The sequence below is a fragment of the Phalacrocorax aristotelis genome, chromosome 1 (genome assembly GCF_949628215.1).
Source record: "Phalacrocorax aristotelis chromosome 1, bGulAri2.1, whole genome shotgun sequence".
In the NCBI taxonomy this organism is placed as follows: Eukaryota; Metazoa; Chordata; class Aves; order Suliformes; family Phalacrocoracidae; genus Phalacrocorax; species Phalacrocorax aristotelis.
In genome coordinates, this window is record NC_134276.1 from 104,409,914 (window position 1) to 104,428,827 (window position 18,914).

General features: G+C 39.3%; 1 protein-coding gene across 5 annotated transcripts in view; it reads right to left on the minus strand.

Annotated features, from left to right (window-relative positions):
• The window catches only part of MAP3K7CL (MAP3K7 C-terminal like), a 38,801-nt gene extending 21,486 nt beyond the window's left edge, over nt 1-17,315 (minus strand). For 2 of the 5 annotated variants that reach the window (XM_075101231.1, XM_075101258.1), the window contains exon 1: nt 3,412-3,537. In XM_075101231.1, coding sequence (XP_074957332.1) covers nt 3,412-3,511 — 100 coding nt within the window. In that variant the 5' untranslated portion in view covers nt 3,512-3,537. Of the gene's footprint in view, nt 1-3,411; nt 3,538-6,870; nt 6,980-7,496; nt 7,642-9,784; nt 10,226-17,196 lie in introns of those variants that run through there. The other 3 variants (XM_075101241.1, XM_075101236.1, XM_075101249.1) reach the window with 3 other exon arrangements.
• Between the last annotated feature and the right edge of the window lie 1,599 nt (nt 17,316-18,914).

The following is an 18,914-nucleotide window of genomic DNA, read 5'->3' on the forward strand; positions in this document are numbered from 1 at the left end:
CAAAAAACTTTCCCTACAGCTTCCAGTGAAATAAATTATTGCATCAGGTCAGTCTGTATTTCACTGTTGTCAAAGTAACAACCACAACAATAACAACAAAAATCACTTGGTTAAAAGGAAACACGTTTAGATTTCAAACAAGGGGAAGGCAAATGCCTCCTAAAACTTCTTTTGAGGATGTTTGCAGAAAATGAAGAGGAAAGATACAAACTCTTGCATTTTCTTCCAAAAGAACCACTATTGCCCTTACAAGCTTGAATACTGGTGTTACACAGGAGATCAGACAAAATCACATTCGCTTCTAGCCTTAAAAACCTGTGTGTCTGAAAATCAGAAACAGTGAAAATGTCTGAAATGTCAAACAAAATACTCTGAAGATCAAAAGACTCTCATAATTATCTCCTTACCTGTCTGTATTTGTTCTTTTCTATTCTACATCTCCTTAACTAGATAACAGAATTCAGAGATATCTCTTTATCTCCTTTTCTCAATTTATTATTAATATATGATAAGTGCCTAGACTGGTATAAGGAATCACTGATATAATCAAAGGCCTCCTTAAAAATAAAATTAGCAGCTTTTCTGTACCATAAAACCCTGAAAATAGCAAGGCTGATTCTTCACCAGATACAAACAGCATCTCACCCTTGCAGTCACTATTTTACTGCTCCCTTCCCTGTCTCTCATAAAGAAAAAGGATTTTTAATTCAAGCTGGTTGATGAAAACATATTTTGTTTAAAAATAAAAATATTTTAAAAATCAGAGACTGCAACTTGCTGCACCTGAAAATGAGTCAAGATTCTGGAAAAAAGAAAACAAGAAAGGAGGAAAAATATACACATGAATGTTAATGGCCATCGCAGCAAACTCAACAGCGCTAACTTGTGACATGAAAAAGTCAGATCAGGGACTTCATCACAGCCACCTAAGTTACAGTATCCGTTGCATGATTTCTAAATGAGTGGCACTTCCTGATTGCACATACATCCCGAAACTAATTTTGAAGGTCTATATTTAAAAGTGCACTAAAGGTAAAGACCTGTACTCTGATTACAAGATGAACTCTCTGCACATACAGTTGATGGTTTTTTAACCAAAGGCTTGGTTCACATGCACGGAATAGTTTGACTTTCATGTTTGTTTCATCAGGTTCATACATTTGCTGTGCTTGTTGCTGAAAACTGCCATTATAACAGAGAGATTCTGAGGGAGGGTCTCCAGGGAAATCACTTCCTCCTTTTGGTTTCCATTCAGTCGGGCTGAGACAAAGCACCCTTCTATGTCAGAGCCAGCTCTCTGACCATTCCTACAGCAACACTAACAGCATAATGAAAGAATGAGCTCCCTAAGCATGCTGCCCGGCCAGCACACACCTTCATGCTGAAATGGCATGATGGGCAGCTTTGTGTAAAGGCGGCAAGGCTAAACTGCTCAACCTTCGCTGTCCAGGTGAGGTCTCGCGTCTCTGCTATTGGCACCTATTAACAGAAACATGAGATGTGCTTCTAATGTGTGGTACAGAGGTCCACACAAGCCATCTGATTTAGAAGGCTCAACTGTATTAAGACTAACTGTCTTCATACAAAAGGCTTACTACTTATCAGTGCTGTCCTGGTGCATTCAGTCCCCTAATATATGCTAATGTTGCATATTTGAGAATGAATCATGCTTTTGGTAAAGCTTCACTTATTTAATCATCTTCTGGCCTTCTGGAGATTCCAGTAGCCCATGTAGAAGAACAAACAAAATCCCTCACACTTTGCTGTCTGACTGACACAATGTCTGGTACAACGAAGCGTAACACCTCAGCCTCTTCCTACGTGGCTGCTCCGTTTAGCTGAACTGTGGGCTTGGTCAATAGTTAATGAATAAATACTTTAAGAACAACCTCTGATTTATTTGCAGTATAAACTCACAAATTACAGTTTCTCTAGGATCTTCACAAAGATAGACAGAAATAGAACATAAAAATTTTAAAGTGTTGAAAGCACATTAAGGTTGCTAAATCAAGCACTCAAAATTTAGGAAATATCAATCACAGCTCTGCTTCCTTGAGTAACTGAGTTATGATCCAGTCTTTAATTATATACTCAGGTACTATTTTTTTCTCCTACATGCGTGGGCAAGTGTATTCAGATCTCTTCCTCCTAAATTAAAGAATTAAATTGGTAACATAAGTAGGCTGTTGCCCTGTAAGTGGATCAGCTCTTACACAGTGTTGTGGTTTAACCCAGCAGGCAGCTAAACATCACACAACTGTTCACTCACTCCCACCAGTGGGATGGGGGAAAGAATCTGAAAAAAAGGTAAAACTCCTGGGTTGAGCTAAAGACAGTTTAACAGGTAAAGCAAAAGCCGTGCACACAAGCAAAGCAAAACAAGGAACTAATTTATCGCTCCCCATCATTAGGCAGGTGTTCAGCCATCTCCAGGAAAGCAGGGCTCCATCACACACAATGGTTACTTAGGAAGATAAGAACCATCACTCCAAACGTCCCTCCTTCCTTCTTCTTCCCCCAGGTTTTATTGCTGAGCACGTCCTACGGTATGGGATCTCCCTTTGGTCAATTGGGGTCAGCTGTCCCAGCTGTGTCCCCTCCCAACTTCTTGCGCACCCCGAGTCGCTGGGGGGGTGGGGTGAGACGCAGAACAGGCCTTGACTCCGTGTAAGCACTGCTTAGCAGTAACTAAAACATCCCTGTGTTATCAACACTGTTTCCAGGACAAATCTAAAACATAGCCCCATACTAGATGCTATGAAGAAAATTAACTCTATCCTGGCCAAAACCAGCACACAAAGGAAAATTTCTTAGACTCGACTGTAAGCACTGCAACTCACAGCAGGACAACGCTGGCAAACTGTGTATCAGGGTCCAGTCTTGGTCTTAGGAGGGTGGTGAGCTCTAGCAGCTCCAGCCCTAGTTACTGACAGACAAGCATAGACTCATTGAACTTGTCCTGGAAGGCTGTGTGGCTAAATGACTGCGACTTGGCACTGCTGCGTGAAGCTCCCAGGCTTCTATTCACAGCCCTGCCTGATGTGACCTTACACAACCCCTCAGTTACCTCACTCATAAAATGGTGGGGAACAGTCACTGCCTGACACAGGAATAGGCTATGAAGGCTTGCTCAATAATAAGAGTTGTGGACCTCCCAAAAATAGCAATGGCCCATAACACAAGAGATAAGAGCAAAGCCCTGCTACTCCACACACCTTCACCTAAGCCTAAAGCATCCTCTGATGAACACACAGCCACTATCCTTTAGAGGGTATCTCACCCAAATTCCTGTCTAACTTCCCAAAGATCAAACCACTTACTTGTAGGTTGGGTGTAGTTTTAGGAAACTAGCTTTGTAAATTTTAGCCATATATTTTAGAAATCCACACTAGTTTTCAACAAAAACATTACCTGCTGGAAAGCCTCTGTTGCCGTTACAACCAAAATGAGGATGGAGTAGGGATTTGAAGGTTGCTGCTGAAGAAGCAACCATTGCAAAACAGTCTTGCATGAACAACTATAAAAGTAAAAAGTTCTTCATGGTCACTAGGATAACAAAGGCATAAAGAGGAGTAAAATTAGTGATTTGCTATGCTTGCAAAAACATTACACTGTTCCACTGTCTGTCAGTTTCAATAGAAGATGTATATTTTGCCTTTGTTATCAGTGATTTTCCTGGAGAGTGCTATCAGAGGCAGACTAATTTCAAACAAAAGAAATTACTAATAATTTCAAACCCAGTTATTTATCACCACATGTCACTAGCAGAACTTTTCAAGCTTTTATTCTAGGAGGGAAGGTGAAGAGATGCTTACCTATAAACCTTCCCTTAGAAATAATACACAAAACAAATCCACTTTTCTAAATTTAATAAAGTTCCTGTTATAATCATTCATTCTCAATATGTTCAGTAAATAAGAGTTAGTGATATAAATTAGGACATATTGAGTTTCACTGATTTAATTAAATTGATGTTGATAAATGACATCAAACTTTCTATTTGGGAACACTTATTTAAATTTTGGAACACCATAATCAGTTTAACTTGCATTAGTTTCCAACTGATACAAGATATGCTGAAAGAATATGTTTCAAATTCATTAATTTAAAACAGTACCTTCGGTCAAACTGCAATACAGTGCGCAATTCGGTGCAATACAGTGCGCAGACACGCCCTGGCAAACCTATGTTTGATGGTAGCTTAGTGAACTTGAGTAAAAGAGCCAAACATAGATATCTATATATACAGGAATAAGAGATACATAATAAAACTGTCTTCTTATTTAGCACCCGCTGATGGGCTGCTCCTGAGACTTTTAAGGAACTGGTTAGCCTTCTTTCACATTAAAAATACTGCACAAAGCTGGCCAGGATTTCAGTCACCAGGTGTTGACTGACAAATAATATACCACAATTAAATTATTTCTTGTACACTCAGGATAAGCCAGCTCTGCTCTTGTGGGTCAGTTAACACAAAGTAATCTCTTCTCATGAGTTGAGAGCAGTTTCTCCTTTCGCTGCTCCTCACACCCAGTGCTTGGTTACAATCCTAGCCAGTGAGATAATCGCCACCCAGAAGAAACATTCCATTTCCCCTTTTTATATCTAGTTATGCTGCCAGTTCCTCCTAGTAAGCAGTTGTACAGCCCCCGGAAGGAGAATGCAGCCTTACTTGGTGAAAACTGTCACTGTGCCTTTCAAGTGAGGTAAAATTTACAGAAAAGCTTAAATCAGATAGATTCCCTCACCGCTTAGCCCAGGTGAAGGACTTTTTTTATATACCCTAGCAGTACACAAGCCTCACCTGATGCTTTACTGTCACACTTACAGCACGTAACTCCTGTTTGAACTGAAAACAAATATCCTTGTCAAGCAGAAAAAAATATTAAAGAAATACAAAAAAAATAAGGACGGAAAAAAATAAAATAAAAGCCAAGTATAGAATACCTAAAGGTCTATCTGTTCAATGTTTTTGCAGCTCATCTTTAAAAAAAATTGTTATATAGTTATTTGTACTCTTGATTCAACTATGGTTTGCTGGAAATTTTCAAACCTGATGAAAGTTCATTTCCTTTACCTTCTTTAAATATATCAAGCATAACAACCGTGTTCAGGCTAACCACTAAAAGCAATAGTGGAATTTCTCTGATGTGGTAAAACAGTATGCTGGTTTAAACCCCAAAGGGATGTGATGCAGTGGAGAACATGGCACTCACTTTATTGGTTGCTATTTAGTTTTGTCAGTATTGACAGAGATTCTGGATTGCATGCTGTAGGGACGCTTGTATGTTTACAATAAAGGACTCAAATTTATGGAGAAGTTGAACGAAATGTAGCAGAAAAAGATTACCTTTCTGTAATTTCCTTTCTCTAAATGTTAAGAGAGAGGCTGGAATTATTAGCAGGATAGCAAGGTAAAAAATAAAATATGATGCAATGTTAAGGAAGCTAGGCTTCCTGCCTTTCATGTCCTCTTCTTCCAAGCTATTCACAACCTTGTCATTTCCTACTGCCATCTCTTGTCCCAAACCACTCTACCCTCTTTGATTTTCCCATGGTCTCGGCTTTCCCTGACTTGTTTTCAGTGTCTCACATAATCATTCTTTTTCCCTAAGCTGTCAGAGCGCTCCCCTTTCTTTTACATCTCTTTTCAGGACCTCTCTTTCCCATAATTCCTGTAAGAAATTTACCATGCTACCATACATTGAGAGATGAGAATGATTCATTATTACTTTCTGTAATAAAAATGTAATTACCAGATTATTTTAATTTATAAAAAAGGGTACATAGATAGCCACATCGGCTTCTTTATCTTCCTTGTCCCAATCTTTCTGTGTCACTCATTTTTACGTGCTGGAAGTTATGTGCAATAATATATGAAAATGTTTGTTTTTAAATTCCCTTGCATAGGTGATGAGATTCTATTTCAGGCTTGTAGCTGCAAATTAATATTACACAGCAATTAGCTAGGAAAGATGATGCATATTCTGAAATATTTTTTAAATGAGAAAATTGTGTTCAAGCTGAGACTCTATTCACGCACAGCTCAGGAGGCTGCCTCATACATAACCCTACAATGCATACCATCCCATAAAGCACTCAGCAGCAGTGGGTTTCAGTTATTCTTATCAGAGATCCTTACATTTCATGCCATAAACACATCTCAACCCTGACTCCAGGCACTCACCTTTAGCAACAGCACAGCCAGCTTTTTTGGGATGCTTCCCAACTTCTGATTTACTCTCTTTCATTCTGACTTCTACTGTTTGGCAACAGCTCTCTAGACCTTAATAACATTTAAGATGCAAACGAATAATATTCATTTATTCCAAAGGCCAAAGGGTCCATGTAGGTACAGGGTATGTTTGGGGAAATTAATGCTCAATCAGCACTAGCTGGCAGGATAAACATCAATGAAATTTCTCCTGCTTTCTCAGGGAACATGCCATGCGGGGCATCCGCTTCCTGAAACCTTTCACCAAGCTGGGCACATGCAGCACTTTCCAACCTTCCTGCTGAAGGGAAAGTCTCTTACTGCTCTAGCCTCATCCTCAATACAAAATGTCCTTTTACTTGTTTTAAAATTCCAGTGCTTATGCAGGTAAATTTGAGAGTTAATTACAGTCCTAAGTATATTCCACAAACCACTGAAAGAAAGCTGAGACTGTCAGTCTACAGGTTTTAGTCTAATGAAATTGTTAATGGCAACATCAAAAGTTATCAGACAGGAAAAATGATCACATGCTATCACTCAGGAAAAAAAATGCACCCATAACACTGGACTTCATTTGATACTGTAAACGCTGGTAAAAACATGAAGATTTAAAAGCAATTATTTCATTGTGGCTTACTCCATAAATTAAACTGTACCTGGGGAGTCATTGAGGCTGAAGGCAATTCGTACTTGCTTATCAGCAGGTACCCTGGCGGTGGTGATCATGTGGGCACTTGAGTCAATGCTTTTACTTGTTTGTTCCAGCTGCAATAATACAAACAATATATTTATTACAGAGCATGTGACACCATTCAACAAATGAGTTTTAATGCTTTTCATGCATTCACAGCCACCTTTCTCATTCTAGCTAAGCAACATTTAGAATCAAAGTCAAGGGAGTGCCATTTCACTTTTCCATTTAAAAAGGAGTCGAGTGAAATACAGTGCAGAGACTGCCTTTCTTTTGCTATTTACAGATTAGAAAGAATGATGGCAAAGGAAGCTTCCCCTCTCCTCACCTGCTTGCTCCCCGCCATTGCCCCTTCAGCAAGCCTTGACTCGTGGCAATGCTGCCTGGTTCTGAAGGTGAAGAAGGAAGAAGGGGTGGGGAGTTGACAGTAACATGACCCCAAGCCTGCCATGTGATTGGAAACGTGCACACCACTCCACATGGTGTCAATGAGGAGGCACCCATCCTCCTACCTTCCACCCATACTCCCCCACTCAAACTGCGCCTGATAGCCACACGCTTAATGGTCAGAAAGTTACTGGGTCTCCAAACCTTGGTGGTGATTCTTCAGTGGAACTCTGTGCAGGTGTAGGGGTCTGTCTGCATGGGTTTTTACTCCAGATTGGGACCTTATTCAGTCCTCGGTCTTTCTTCTGAGACCACCAGCTCCAAAAAGTGGTTTTACTGAGATGAAACCCTGTCCATTAAGAAAACTGCTAGTTCATTTCAAGCAGGGCACTAAAGAATTGTTAAGCAACAAAAGAATTAGCTACTACTGATCGTTAATGGTACAACTAAAGCATCTCTGAACACTCAAAAGTTGTACTCAGAGCTCTACCATGTATATTTAACCCTCTGAATGAGCAGTTTTGGTTAAACTCTATCACATAGCTAAATGCAAACTTAATCTCCTCGTATACCTAGCACAAAGCTGCTAAAATTCACAGATATTAATCTTCTGATTAGCTCCATGTGTGGAGAACATGAAGTCAGTGGGACTTCATGCACGCAAAACATCTGCCCATAAAGAAATTATTTTAGGACTGAAGACTATGCTATCCAGAGTGCATTGTATCCATACCAGCTATGTGGACAATGATGAGAGTAGCTTTTAAATTACCATAAAAACTCCTCAGTCAATTAGAAACCAAATTCTTCAGGAAAATATGATTTATTTACTAAAAGTTGTACCACACGTCAGTAGACAACACGGCATTTAGCTAGTGAAAACAAAAGACAGTTTCCTAAGCTAATAGTCCTGCAGTTTTTCAGTAAAGTAGCTATTATATTGCACGGAAATCCCAACAACTCATTCTAATTTACACTTAATTATTTGGCAGTCTCAGAAAGTCAATAGAATAGCACAATATTTCAGGCTTATAATCTTCCTCAGTGATGCACAAGTGAATCAAACTCTTCTCTGGCATCACTGCCTTGCAATCAGTGGAAGAGTATCAAATTTGCATTTGGCCCATTAATTTCAGCATTTTTTTTTTTATTTGCTTTGTCTGTCTTCATATTTAGCTAGCAGAGTGATATGGTTACTCTGTAGCAATGCTACACAAGGAACTGTTATTTGCAGTGCATAATCTTTTTTTAAAATGACAACAAACGTTCTAAAATCACGGCTTAAAGATAAATCTTATCTGGATCTGAGAGTGTCTTTTTCTACTAATACATAAAGGATACCAGTGATTGCCCTTTATCTCCATTGCTAATAATCAAGACACACAAAAATTAAACTGGTTATCTATTGGGCAGACACAAAGCAAAGTCAACTAAAGTGCTGCAGTGTATGTTTTTGGACTCAGGAAAAGATCCCTGGAATCAACCAAAATATTCTAATTTTAAGTGCATTGCATTAGACTAAATAACTTTTACCTTCTGAGTATTATTGATCTCTTTTTTTCCCCCCAAACCCTCACTTTATAAGAAACATCTGAGACATCTCACTGTTTTTAAATTAAACAACAGAGCTACTAAGCCAAATTTCTTTATCATATTTCCCTTCCATACCTCCTAATACAAGGTAAAGCAAAAAAAAAAAAATATTTAAATGATAAGCACATCCTTGAAACAAAGCTGTTCATCATTCTATGTTGGTGGCACTCATTCCCCTGACATCTGCTTCCTATCTCAAGTGGTCTTCCACAAAGGAGTATCGTTAACTTTTCGTATCATAGCCTACGAAATTAAAATTATGCATTCTGCTAGAGGTTTCAAAGTTGACATAACAATATTGTTAGGATTAAATCTGTTGTGTTATCCCAGCCACATACTCTGTGGTCTGAGATATCTTTAAATTACCCCTTTTAACCACCTACTATGTGAGAACAAAAATTAATACCCCTTCAATAAGCAATGGTGAATTCTATCATAACACAAATTTGTGTTTTCATTTTATTGCAATCCACAAAAAGAAATTTCATCTTTATATGCAGCAATTACCCTCCTATCTGTTTTTTTTAATATTGCATTTATCCCTTCACTCCTTTTTGTGCAAAATCTTCAAGCTCTTCATCACAAAAAGCAATCAAAGGGAACAGAGAGGGATGGAAGCAGGCTGTGTGCAAATGAGGTGGTACAGGAAACGCGCAGACCGACTGCCCCCAATTCCCCACCTGCTTTCTCCATGCATGAAGAACAATATCTCTGTAGACAGAGATGAGGGTGAGTGGGCAACCTGGAATTTAACGAGATTTAATGAGCAGCTCCCTTCTTCACAACAATTGCCTACAGAACTGGCTGCTGTTTCTCCATAAAAAATCCGCAGCAGAACTCAGATTAAGTGCTGTTACAGCTCTATCAATTTAGTTCAGTTTTCACACCTGTTGCCTTACCTCACTTAGCAGAGTGTCTGCACTTGTATAATCCAGGGCCAGCCACTGCCTTGGCTTGTCGTTGCCTTTATGGAGTAAAGCTTCAATAAAAGAAAAGGCTGCACCTGCTGCATAGCAACAAACTGACAAGGTCTGAGAAGCTGAGACAGCTGTCAGGGCAACATGCTGCTACCTGCACTTCCCATAGGCTTTGCTGTCCCAAAAGATCACCCTTTTCCGCTTTTCTCCCCAATTCCGCTTTTCCTTCCTCTCCTTGCCAGTGATGAGAGACTGTGATGCTGTCACGCTTCAGGGAGGAAAAAATCCTTCTGTCACAGGCATTATTAAGCAGCAAACTGTGGCGAGCCCAAGATTTTTAATTCATTAGTCCTGGCAAACCTAAAATACAAACAGACTTGCTTCATAGGACAGGAATGTTTTCAGCATGACCCAATCAGTGTCTGTGTCTATTCCAGCAAACTGGCAAAGATAGCATGACTCCAGTCAGCAAAAATGTCTGCGGCTCCAATCAGCTTGGGCTGACACTGCCAACTTGGACTGGCTACAAGCAAACTATCAAATGATAGCAGCGACTATCAAAGCTAACAACAAGGGATGGGCTTGGCGCGTTAGGCTAGGCTCATGTTGGCTTTGGTCAAGCCAGGATTGTCTAATAGCAGATGATAGCCCCGCTCTTCTGAGGAGGCAACGGGCAAATTTCAGAATGCGTATGCTGTGAAAGCAGATGTATTTATAGATGAGCTGATGATGGCAGTGATAGCTGACTAAGTCAGAGACTTGACTGAACTCAGAGGATTTCCTAGTGTAATTTTGGATAGATTTTGTCAGTTTTGAAACCACAGGCAAGCAATTAATAGGTACATCCTGAGGTATCACAGGAGAGATTAATTTCTTCAGCCTAAACTTTACTTTTCTGTAGCTGTGTCACACACATGTACTGTCTACATTACTTCTGTTATTGACTGCTATCACAGTCATTAAAAAAAATGGAGAAAAATTGAGAGAAATTATGGAATGATTACACAGGATGTCTTTGTAATTATTGTTCTGTGCTTGAAAAGGGGGCTCTCCTCCTTTTATCTTTTATCCTGAAGACATTTTTTATGTTTTTAAATTTCAAATGGAAAAGGTTTATCTAACACAGATCTCCCGTGTAGGCACACTGCTAGATTCTCTTGGCTCCGCTGAGATACAAAGAGGTTGCAGGACAGAGACGTGAAGGACTGAAGTCAAATTGTCATCCTTCCTCACCCCCTCACCTTCTGGCCCTAGCCCAAGATTGATCTAATCAGTGCAAATCTCAGGAAGCCAGCAGTTGCCCTTGTGGCCTCAAAAGACCTTTTTCATATTTTGAAATGACTAAACTGCAAAGATATTCTACCCACACAGCCTTTCCCCCAGCGAGGACCCAGGAGGGTATCAGACAGCTACACCATTAGTTAGGTATCTGGTGAGGCTGCCTTTTTAACTGCAGTGTGTTTTCAGAGCAGACTATGGGCTCTGCCCCAAAGAGTTAGTGAAAAGCGGGACTGCGCCTCTGACTACGCTGACAATTTTCTCTTCTTTTGATGTGTTTCTGAAAAAGATTAAGGGTTCCTCCCTATACGTTTCCTTTGGAAGGGGAGAGAGAGAGATTTGTTTCTGATCACAACCTTTATTGCAAATACCATTCTGCAGCTCAATACCATCAGCAGTTGATATTGATCTCCAGCTCCAGGTCCAATTATTGTGAAAGTATTTGTTTGAAGATACAGAAAATGCTGGCTCCAGTGAAGTCACTAAAAATATTCTGCTTCAGTTTCCATGGAGTCAGGGTTTCCCCCAAATCCTCTTCTGCTTTGTGTGGACAGATGGTATTTAGATTGTATAAGTGCCTTCACAGAATCCCAGGTTGGAAGGGACCTCAGGGATCATCTAGTCCAACCTTCCTAGGAAGAGCACAGTCTAGACAAGACGGCCCAGCACCCTGTCCAGCCGAATCTTGAAAGTGTCCAATGTGGCCGATTCACCCACTTCCCTGGGGAGATTATTCCAATGGGTGACTGTCCTCACTGTGAAAAATTTCCCTCTCATTCCTGCTCATGTAATGGCCTTCATTACATGCCATTACAGTAAAGCCTAAAAAAGGCTCTCTACGTAAAATCTTCAATAGCCATGACAGTGAGGGTCTTGGACAGAAATGATGGCTGAATAGCCATGGGGTCGTTTTTCCAGATGGCTCTGACACCCCACATTTCCATGCTCACACTTCAGTTGTACTTAGTTTAAACTGTATCTGCATTTGCAAACTGAGTTCATAATCGTTTTATGTTTTGTATCCATTGTACACGTTTCCTAAATCTCAGTGTTTCTGGTTAAATCTGCATTATTATACACCCTTTACAAAAGGAGGTGGAATCACCTGTACTTCACACACTCCTCTTTAAGGGGTGTGCTGCTCCCGAAAGCTATGAATCATGGGCTAAGATACCAAAACTGCACAAACCAAAAGGCCCCTGATTTGCATTTAAATATCAGTTCCGTGCTTTACACAATGATTAGTCACCTGAAACTACTACTTTATGGAAGGTAGCATATTTTTAAAACGTGAGAATATTATAGCATTCTGTATACAGACCATATAATTTGAAGCATTAGAAGAAATTATTTGACTGTAATCATTTTATCATCTACTTATTTTAGGGGCTATGGAGCTAAAACCCCCAACAACATGTATTTGAGCAGCATATTTTAAAAAGCTCTCTAAATTACTTTATAACAACAAACTAGGGAAGAACTCAATTTGGAACAACAGGGAAATTGCGTCCAGGGTGCTTCACTTCTGTTACTTGCTCGAATTAATATTTAAAGGCATTGTAGATTTTGGGTAGAGATAAGTCTCACTTCTCTTATTCACTAAGTAGGTGACTAAAATCTGCCCACCTAAGAAAATTACTCTCCCATTTATCGCAACACAAAAACCCCTTCTTTATAACAGGCTGGGCATACACCTCACAGTCATCTCTGTGAAAATTACAGAATGCTGATAACTCCAGGGTTTTTTGTGCAGAAGCACAGCCTGCCCTGTTTTGTTTCCAGCATATTCTTAGTCATCCGATGCCTGGTACCCAAGCAAAAATTCTTTCAATCCTGTATAACATTATGAAACTGGTGAAATGTTAGAAGAGGATATCATGTTTTATTCAGCAAAGAAACCTTAATGAAACACTCTAAATTAAGAACAGTGGGACTTACTGATGTTCAGTAGCAGAAACATGCAAATTTGTTACAGTTTTTAGGATGAAGTATCGGTTATTCTACACATGTAAAAAAAGCCAATATCTGCTATCTAATAAAACACCTGTTGCCTTCCCCTTTTTAGCTGTGCTACTTTCAATTCATCTCCGTTTCCTAGTATAAGTAGTATTTTAGTAGCGTATGACCTCATTCATGCTAAAATGGTGTTTCACAGCTTGCCAGTCACTATTTAAAAATACACTTTAAATATTCTAGCATATGGAAGATGTTCCAAGGAGAAATAAAAAAAAAAATGCTTTGCCTAAAACTGCACACGGAGCAAAATCTTCATTTTATAGATTCCTCTGAGTACAAACAGAATCCCATTTTTGACAATTTCCGATGAACTTATTTTTGCAGCAAAAGTTGTTAAAAATCCCACTGTGGGAGGGATTTGCTCCCCTTTATTGACGTTGGGGCTGATCAGGGTGCAGCTGCTCCATGCTTCAGATAATTGATTTTGAAACCATAAACGTTGGTGAGTCACGTCCTTCAACTCCACATTACCTGTAGAATTTCCGATACCACTTGGACTGCATGGCCCAGAGTTCGCCAAATATTAAAAGGTAGGTGGTATATTCAGTTTGTCTGCCACTGTAATTGGATAAGTGCCCTCACACTAGCCACAGAAATAGAATTTCTTTGTTGACCTTGTTTCTTCTTGCAGTCATAAGGATAACCATTTCAGGTCTGCATGGAACTGGGTAGAGAAGTGTTTTTTTCTACAGCAGCAGTTATCCTGGATGAGATCAGAACATCCAATATGACGTAATCAAATCACAACATTCCCAACCAGAAGTCCGGAACCAGAGAATACTTCTTTCTTGTCTTTTGGGTAACGGAAAGTTATAGATCAAATATACATTAATTAGTCTTGTTGCACCTCACTCACAACTTAATGTCCTGACAACTGGAGCATCCAACAGAGCACTTCATTACTGTTCTTAGATACTACCTCCAGTCTCTTTGCCTGGGCAGTGGTTTAACACAGGTAAAATGACATACTTTCCCCCAAGCTCTACACTCATGGATGGCTGAACACTATCAGATAGAATTAAGTCATTAAAACCAGCATGAAACATACATTGAGCCCTGTGTTAAAAAATAGCACATAAGAAACTTTAAAATTAATGGAAAATTGATAAGCAATATCTGAATTCACTTATATAGGATCATACAGATCTAATGAAGGAGGTTGCTGCAGACAATTAAAAAATTGGCTCAGACAACCTAATGTGGAATTACAGCTGTTGACTCAACAATGTTTACACCTGCCTTCAGACCACCTGGAAATAACTGCATCTTGAATCGTTTGAAAGCCTGACTGGTGAAAAACTCTATCGCTTCCACCTAGAAGCAACAGAAGCTTTCTAGAAGCATTTCCACCGCTTTCTAGACAGAAATTGTGGGAAGCTAATTCCGCTGAGAGGAAGAAAACTGCAGCCTCTGAGATATGATGCTGCCAAAGACCCTTGCATATCTCTTGTATTGAAAACAAGATGAAAGCTGAAGTTAGAAATATTACTGGAAAAGCCTCTCTGTTGTCAGAAATCAGCAGGTGCAAACTCACATGAGCAGAGAGATGGCAATAACTTTTAGAAACTAATTACAGGAAGAATAGTGGCACATCATCTCATCAGGGAATGATGGCGGATATTGATTGACAGTGTGAAGCAATTCACTGGGAGATCAGCAGCTGAATGTTCAAAGCTAGCATTAGCAAGCACTAACTGAAAAGACCAGGACTTTCTCACAAGCACCTAAACAAAAATGTATCAGTTTTGCTTACCGATTGTGCCACAAAACCACAACCAGCTCTCCTAGGATGAATAGATAGTTCTCTCATATCCATGTAAAAGCAGAGTAATCACTCCATTTCAATTGGACTTGCCATTCCTTAAGGGAATGCTTAGCTTAGCTGACTTAAGAACTTACCTGAAGAGGATGCTACAAGACATTACAGCCTCACTTGATGATGGCTGAGGTCATCATGCTCTCGTGGATACATGCAAAAGGCTTTTAAGTCAACACACTTTTTCATGAAGCTTTGCTGCTATAAGGAAGAAATCAGCATTCAGAAGAATGCGGTGAAATCCCCAGAAGCAGCTGGTATTCTGCCCATACTTGAAATCTCACTGCTTATTCAGCACCAAAACTGCCTTAGTTAATAGTGCCAGCTGCAGTTGTAGACGAGCAGTTTAGAAACAATAAATGCTGGAATGCTTATTAGCAAAAATTTTTAATTACTAAATGTGGCTTATAATAGTCCAGGAAGTCCTCACGCCTCCTCTAGATATTTATCCTCCCTCCCTCCCTGAAGAGAAAACATGATATTATAGCTTGCAAGAGCAGAGCAGGCAGTTCAGCAGTGTGGTAGATGTATCAGGCACATGACTATCACACAATGACAGGACGTGTGTGTATGAATTTATCTTGTTCAGTAGAATGAACTACACTAAACGAGAAATCATTATGGTTACAAAGTCAAAAACGATCAGACCTGTGACCTGCCTCCCTATTTACAGTTGGTTTGGAACCCTTGTGCATCTCTGATATGGTCTTTAATGATGGATTTTCACACCACTTTCCCCCATGAACCCAAATTCAGACAGGATTGCTTGTTCCAATGAAAGATATATTTTTATAAACCCAAAGATATTATATTTTTATAAAGTCATGCTATACAAAAAAAAAAAAAAAAAGAACTTTGCTATGGCAGATAAATTATACAAGACAATTTCAAAAGCCATCTCACTCAGCAACAGCTCCTGCCCAGAAAGCAAGACGCTACCAATTTTCTGGTGGGACACTGACAAGACCTAGTAGGGTAAGGACAGTAAACTGCTTCTTTTTCAGAGGGGGAAAAGAGCATTTGATCTTTGTTTTTCCTAAATGATTATCCATGCCCCTGAGGCTGACTGCAGGTAAAGGACCAAGCACTACCATTCTGTCATTATTAGTGCCAAGCTCTTCCTCTTATCACAGGACTTTAATAAGGAAGAAGCAGATATTCTTGTGATCTAATGTGCAGCACTAAGCCAGTGATATTAATATGCGAGAATATTCCCGTATTAAGGCACCCACACAATACTATTTAAGTGCAATACTGACAGGAAAGACTTGACATTATCTAATTAGCATTAGCCAAGATGACATATTGCTTCTAGAACGACATAATATTGATATTTCTCACAAGAAAGAAATGCAAATAGGCTCTGCCATCAGTTTCTCACTAAGAAAATAATTAACAAGATGCCCAACTTTTTTGTATGATTTTGAGTCTTTTCACTGGGGAGAATTCCAATGGTTTTATCACTTAAACTGAAATATGTCTGCTAGAGGATTTTGACAGATTTGCAGTAATGACTCCCAAACATATTGGTTACCTTTGAAAACCTGTAATTCCAAACAACAGAGAAAAAGCACTAATTTGTTAGTCACTTCTTTACACCTACTCCATATTAGGAATAGAAGCAGCCGTTTATGGAGAGACCTGCTCTTCAATGCTGCCCCTTAGAGGACACATTCGAGAAATTCATCCACCTCGTGTCAAAGAGCCTTTGAAGACAGTACAAGGAGAACAGGATCAGGACAGTATAAAGTTGCACCATTTGAAACCTATTGACTATATTGATACTGGTTGTTCACCAGTATAGCACATTAATGCAAAAGTCCTCAGAGTTAATCAAGTAATTTCTTTAAAAAGAAATCGCCTTTGCTACAGCAATTTTTGTCAAAAAAAAAGTCCTTGATTCCCCATACCATGTTCATGCAAGCCCCTAATGACATCCTGGTTTTGATTTTATTATTTTCTTGATGTGGTCATCCACAATATTCCAAGAATAAAGTGATATCTCCAAACTAAACCTGTGCCGAATCTTTTTTAATGTCTTTACTCTTTTTTGTTTTTTAAAGCTCTGTTGGCAATACCAGCTAATTGTTTTAACACCATGAACTACACGCAGGCTGCCATAGCTCCTGCTTGAGCTCTCTAACCCCTGATTCTCAAGTGAGAGTGACAGGAATGCCACCTTCACAGGGAGGCTGCAGGGGATACTGATCTTTAAATTATCTGAATTACAGGCTCCTGATAAAAAAGTTTAAGGTTCTCATCTTGCAAAATACAACACCTCTACCTGTGTGTGAAGCTTCATCATCCCTTGAATGCCTTTTCTTTAGATGAGCAGTTAGATCTCAATGTCTGGTAACTGTCCACTTCAGATGAAACGCTATGAAACACAAGACTGCAGTCTCAAGTAGCCGTCAATGGCACCATAAGAAAACCTGTAAGATACGTGGGGTAGCACATAAATTTTTTTGGAAAACTGTACAATCCAAGTTACAGTTCAGGTCATCATCAACTTGTCTGCCACTCGAGTATTATGAGTCTTCAAACACCGTGCAAAATTAGAAGATTACTATTGACATACCTAAAATGAAAACTACTCCCATTTCATTCACTTAGTTCCTACAGTTTTGCAAACAAAATAACAGTGGTTTAAAATGAACAAAATTAGCTATTAATAAAGCCCACAGTTCTTGAAATGCTAAATCCAGTAATACAGTCCTGTTTACTAGAACTGGATAGTTTGTGTTACCCCGGCTTAGCGGTTGATGAGAATTCCATTTTAAAGCATTGCTTTCAAAAGCTTCAAAAAACATGGCATATAGATTTGACAGACTGCTTTTGAATTTTAAAAATGCAAAAAAGTAAGAAAAAAACCTTTCAAATGTGTTCTCTTAAAACTTCTTTTACAAGCCATAATTTGCCATAATGATTATGAAATACTGAAAATTGAGAAACATTGTCTAGTTTCACTTGCTGATGAACTCCCTTATTTCAAAGTTCTGAATATCCACATGCGACAAGGTTTTTGCTATTCATCTTCACACCATCACTCACGGATTTCACCATAACCTCACTTAAGCTTCCTAACACCAAGAAATAGGCACAAACAAAAAGTTAAAGCAGTTGGTTCCTGTGAGACCGTAAGACGTTATGCAGAGGATTCATTCTTTTCTCCAGGATTTCAGGGAGAAACATTGAAAGCACATATCTAGAATCCTTTAACACAAGCAACTAGAGAGAGATGTGCAACTGAAAACAACCTTTTCTTTAGAGCTGCTGAGAAGTCTGCAGGAGGGCTGTTGGGGCATTTGGAACCTTTTGGAACCACGTATCATACAACAGCAAAACACCTGTAATCCCACCTGTTCTGAGAGTCCCCTTATTTTCACCCATTTGATGGTCCTGGGGTAGTTTTTTATAACTGCTGAGTCTGATCATAGATTAACTGAATAAGCCACACCATTACTAGTATCTTAACCTACATCATCAGTGGGTAAAATCATAAGAATGTTTTTACTTGGTTTTTTTTTTACAGCAAAAATGCTGTACATGGCACCCTTAAAAACATACACTCTGTGTTTAACTGTTTCAGCTTGGACTGTTATTCTAGTACATAAAATCAATTGTTAGCTCTCAAAATGATAATCCTTTATAAGTCTCATCAGAATAGAGCATCTTCTTTTGTAGTTCTCCTGTACGCGCCAGGCATAACAGAAATTCAAGATCGAAGACAAATTGCTGGCTAGACCATATTGTAGAGGATTGGAGGCCGGGAAGCAGAACTCACCCCACAAGGTGTGCGTTCAAATTTCAGGGACTCCGAAGGCTTGAAAAGCAGGCATCAAACTGCTGATGAGAACAAAGGGAGTTACACCTGTGTTTTCAAAAGCATCGTAAATGGAATTGCACGCTGCCAGATGACTGCTTTGGGTTTCCCGTCTTTCCCAAAGATCCTTCTGAATCCTGTTCCACTGTATTTTTCTGAGTTCATGCACAAAGCAAGTC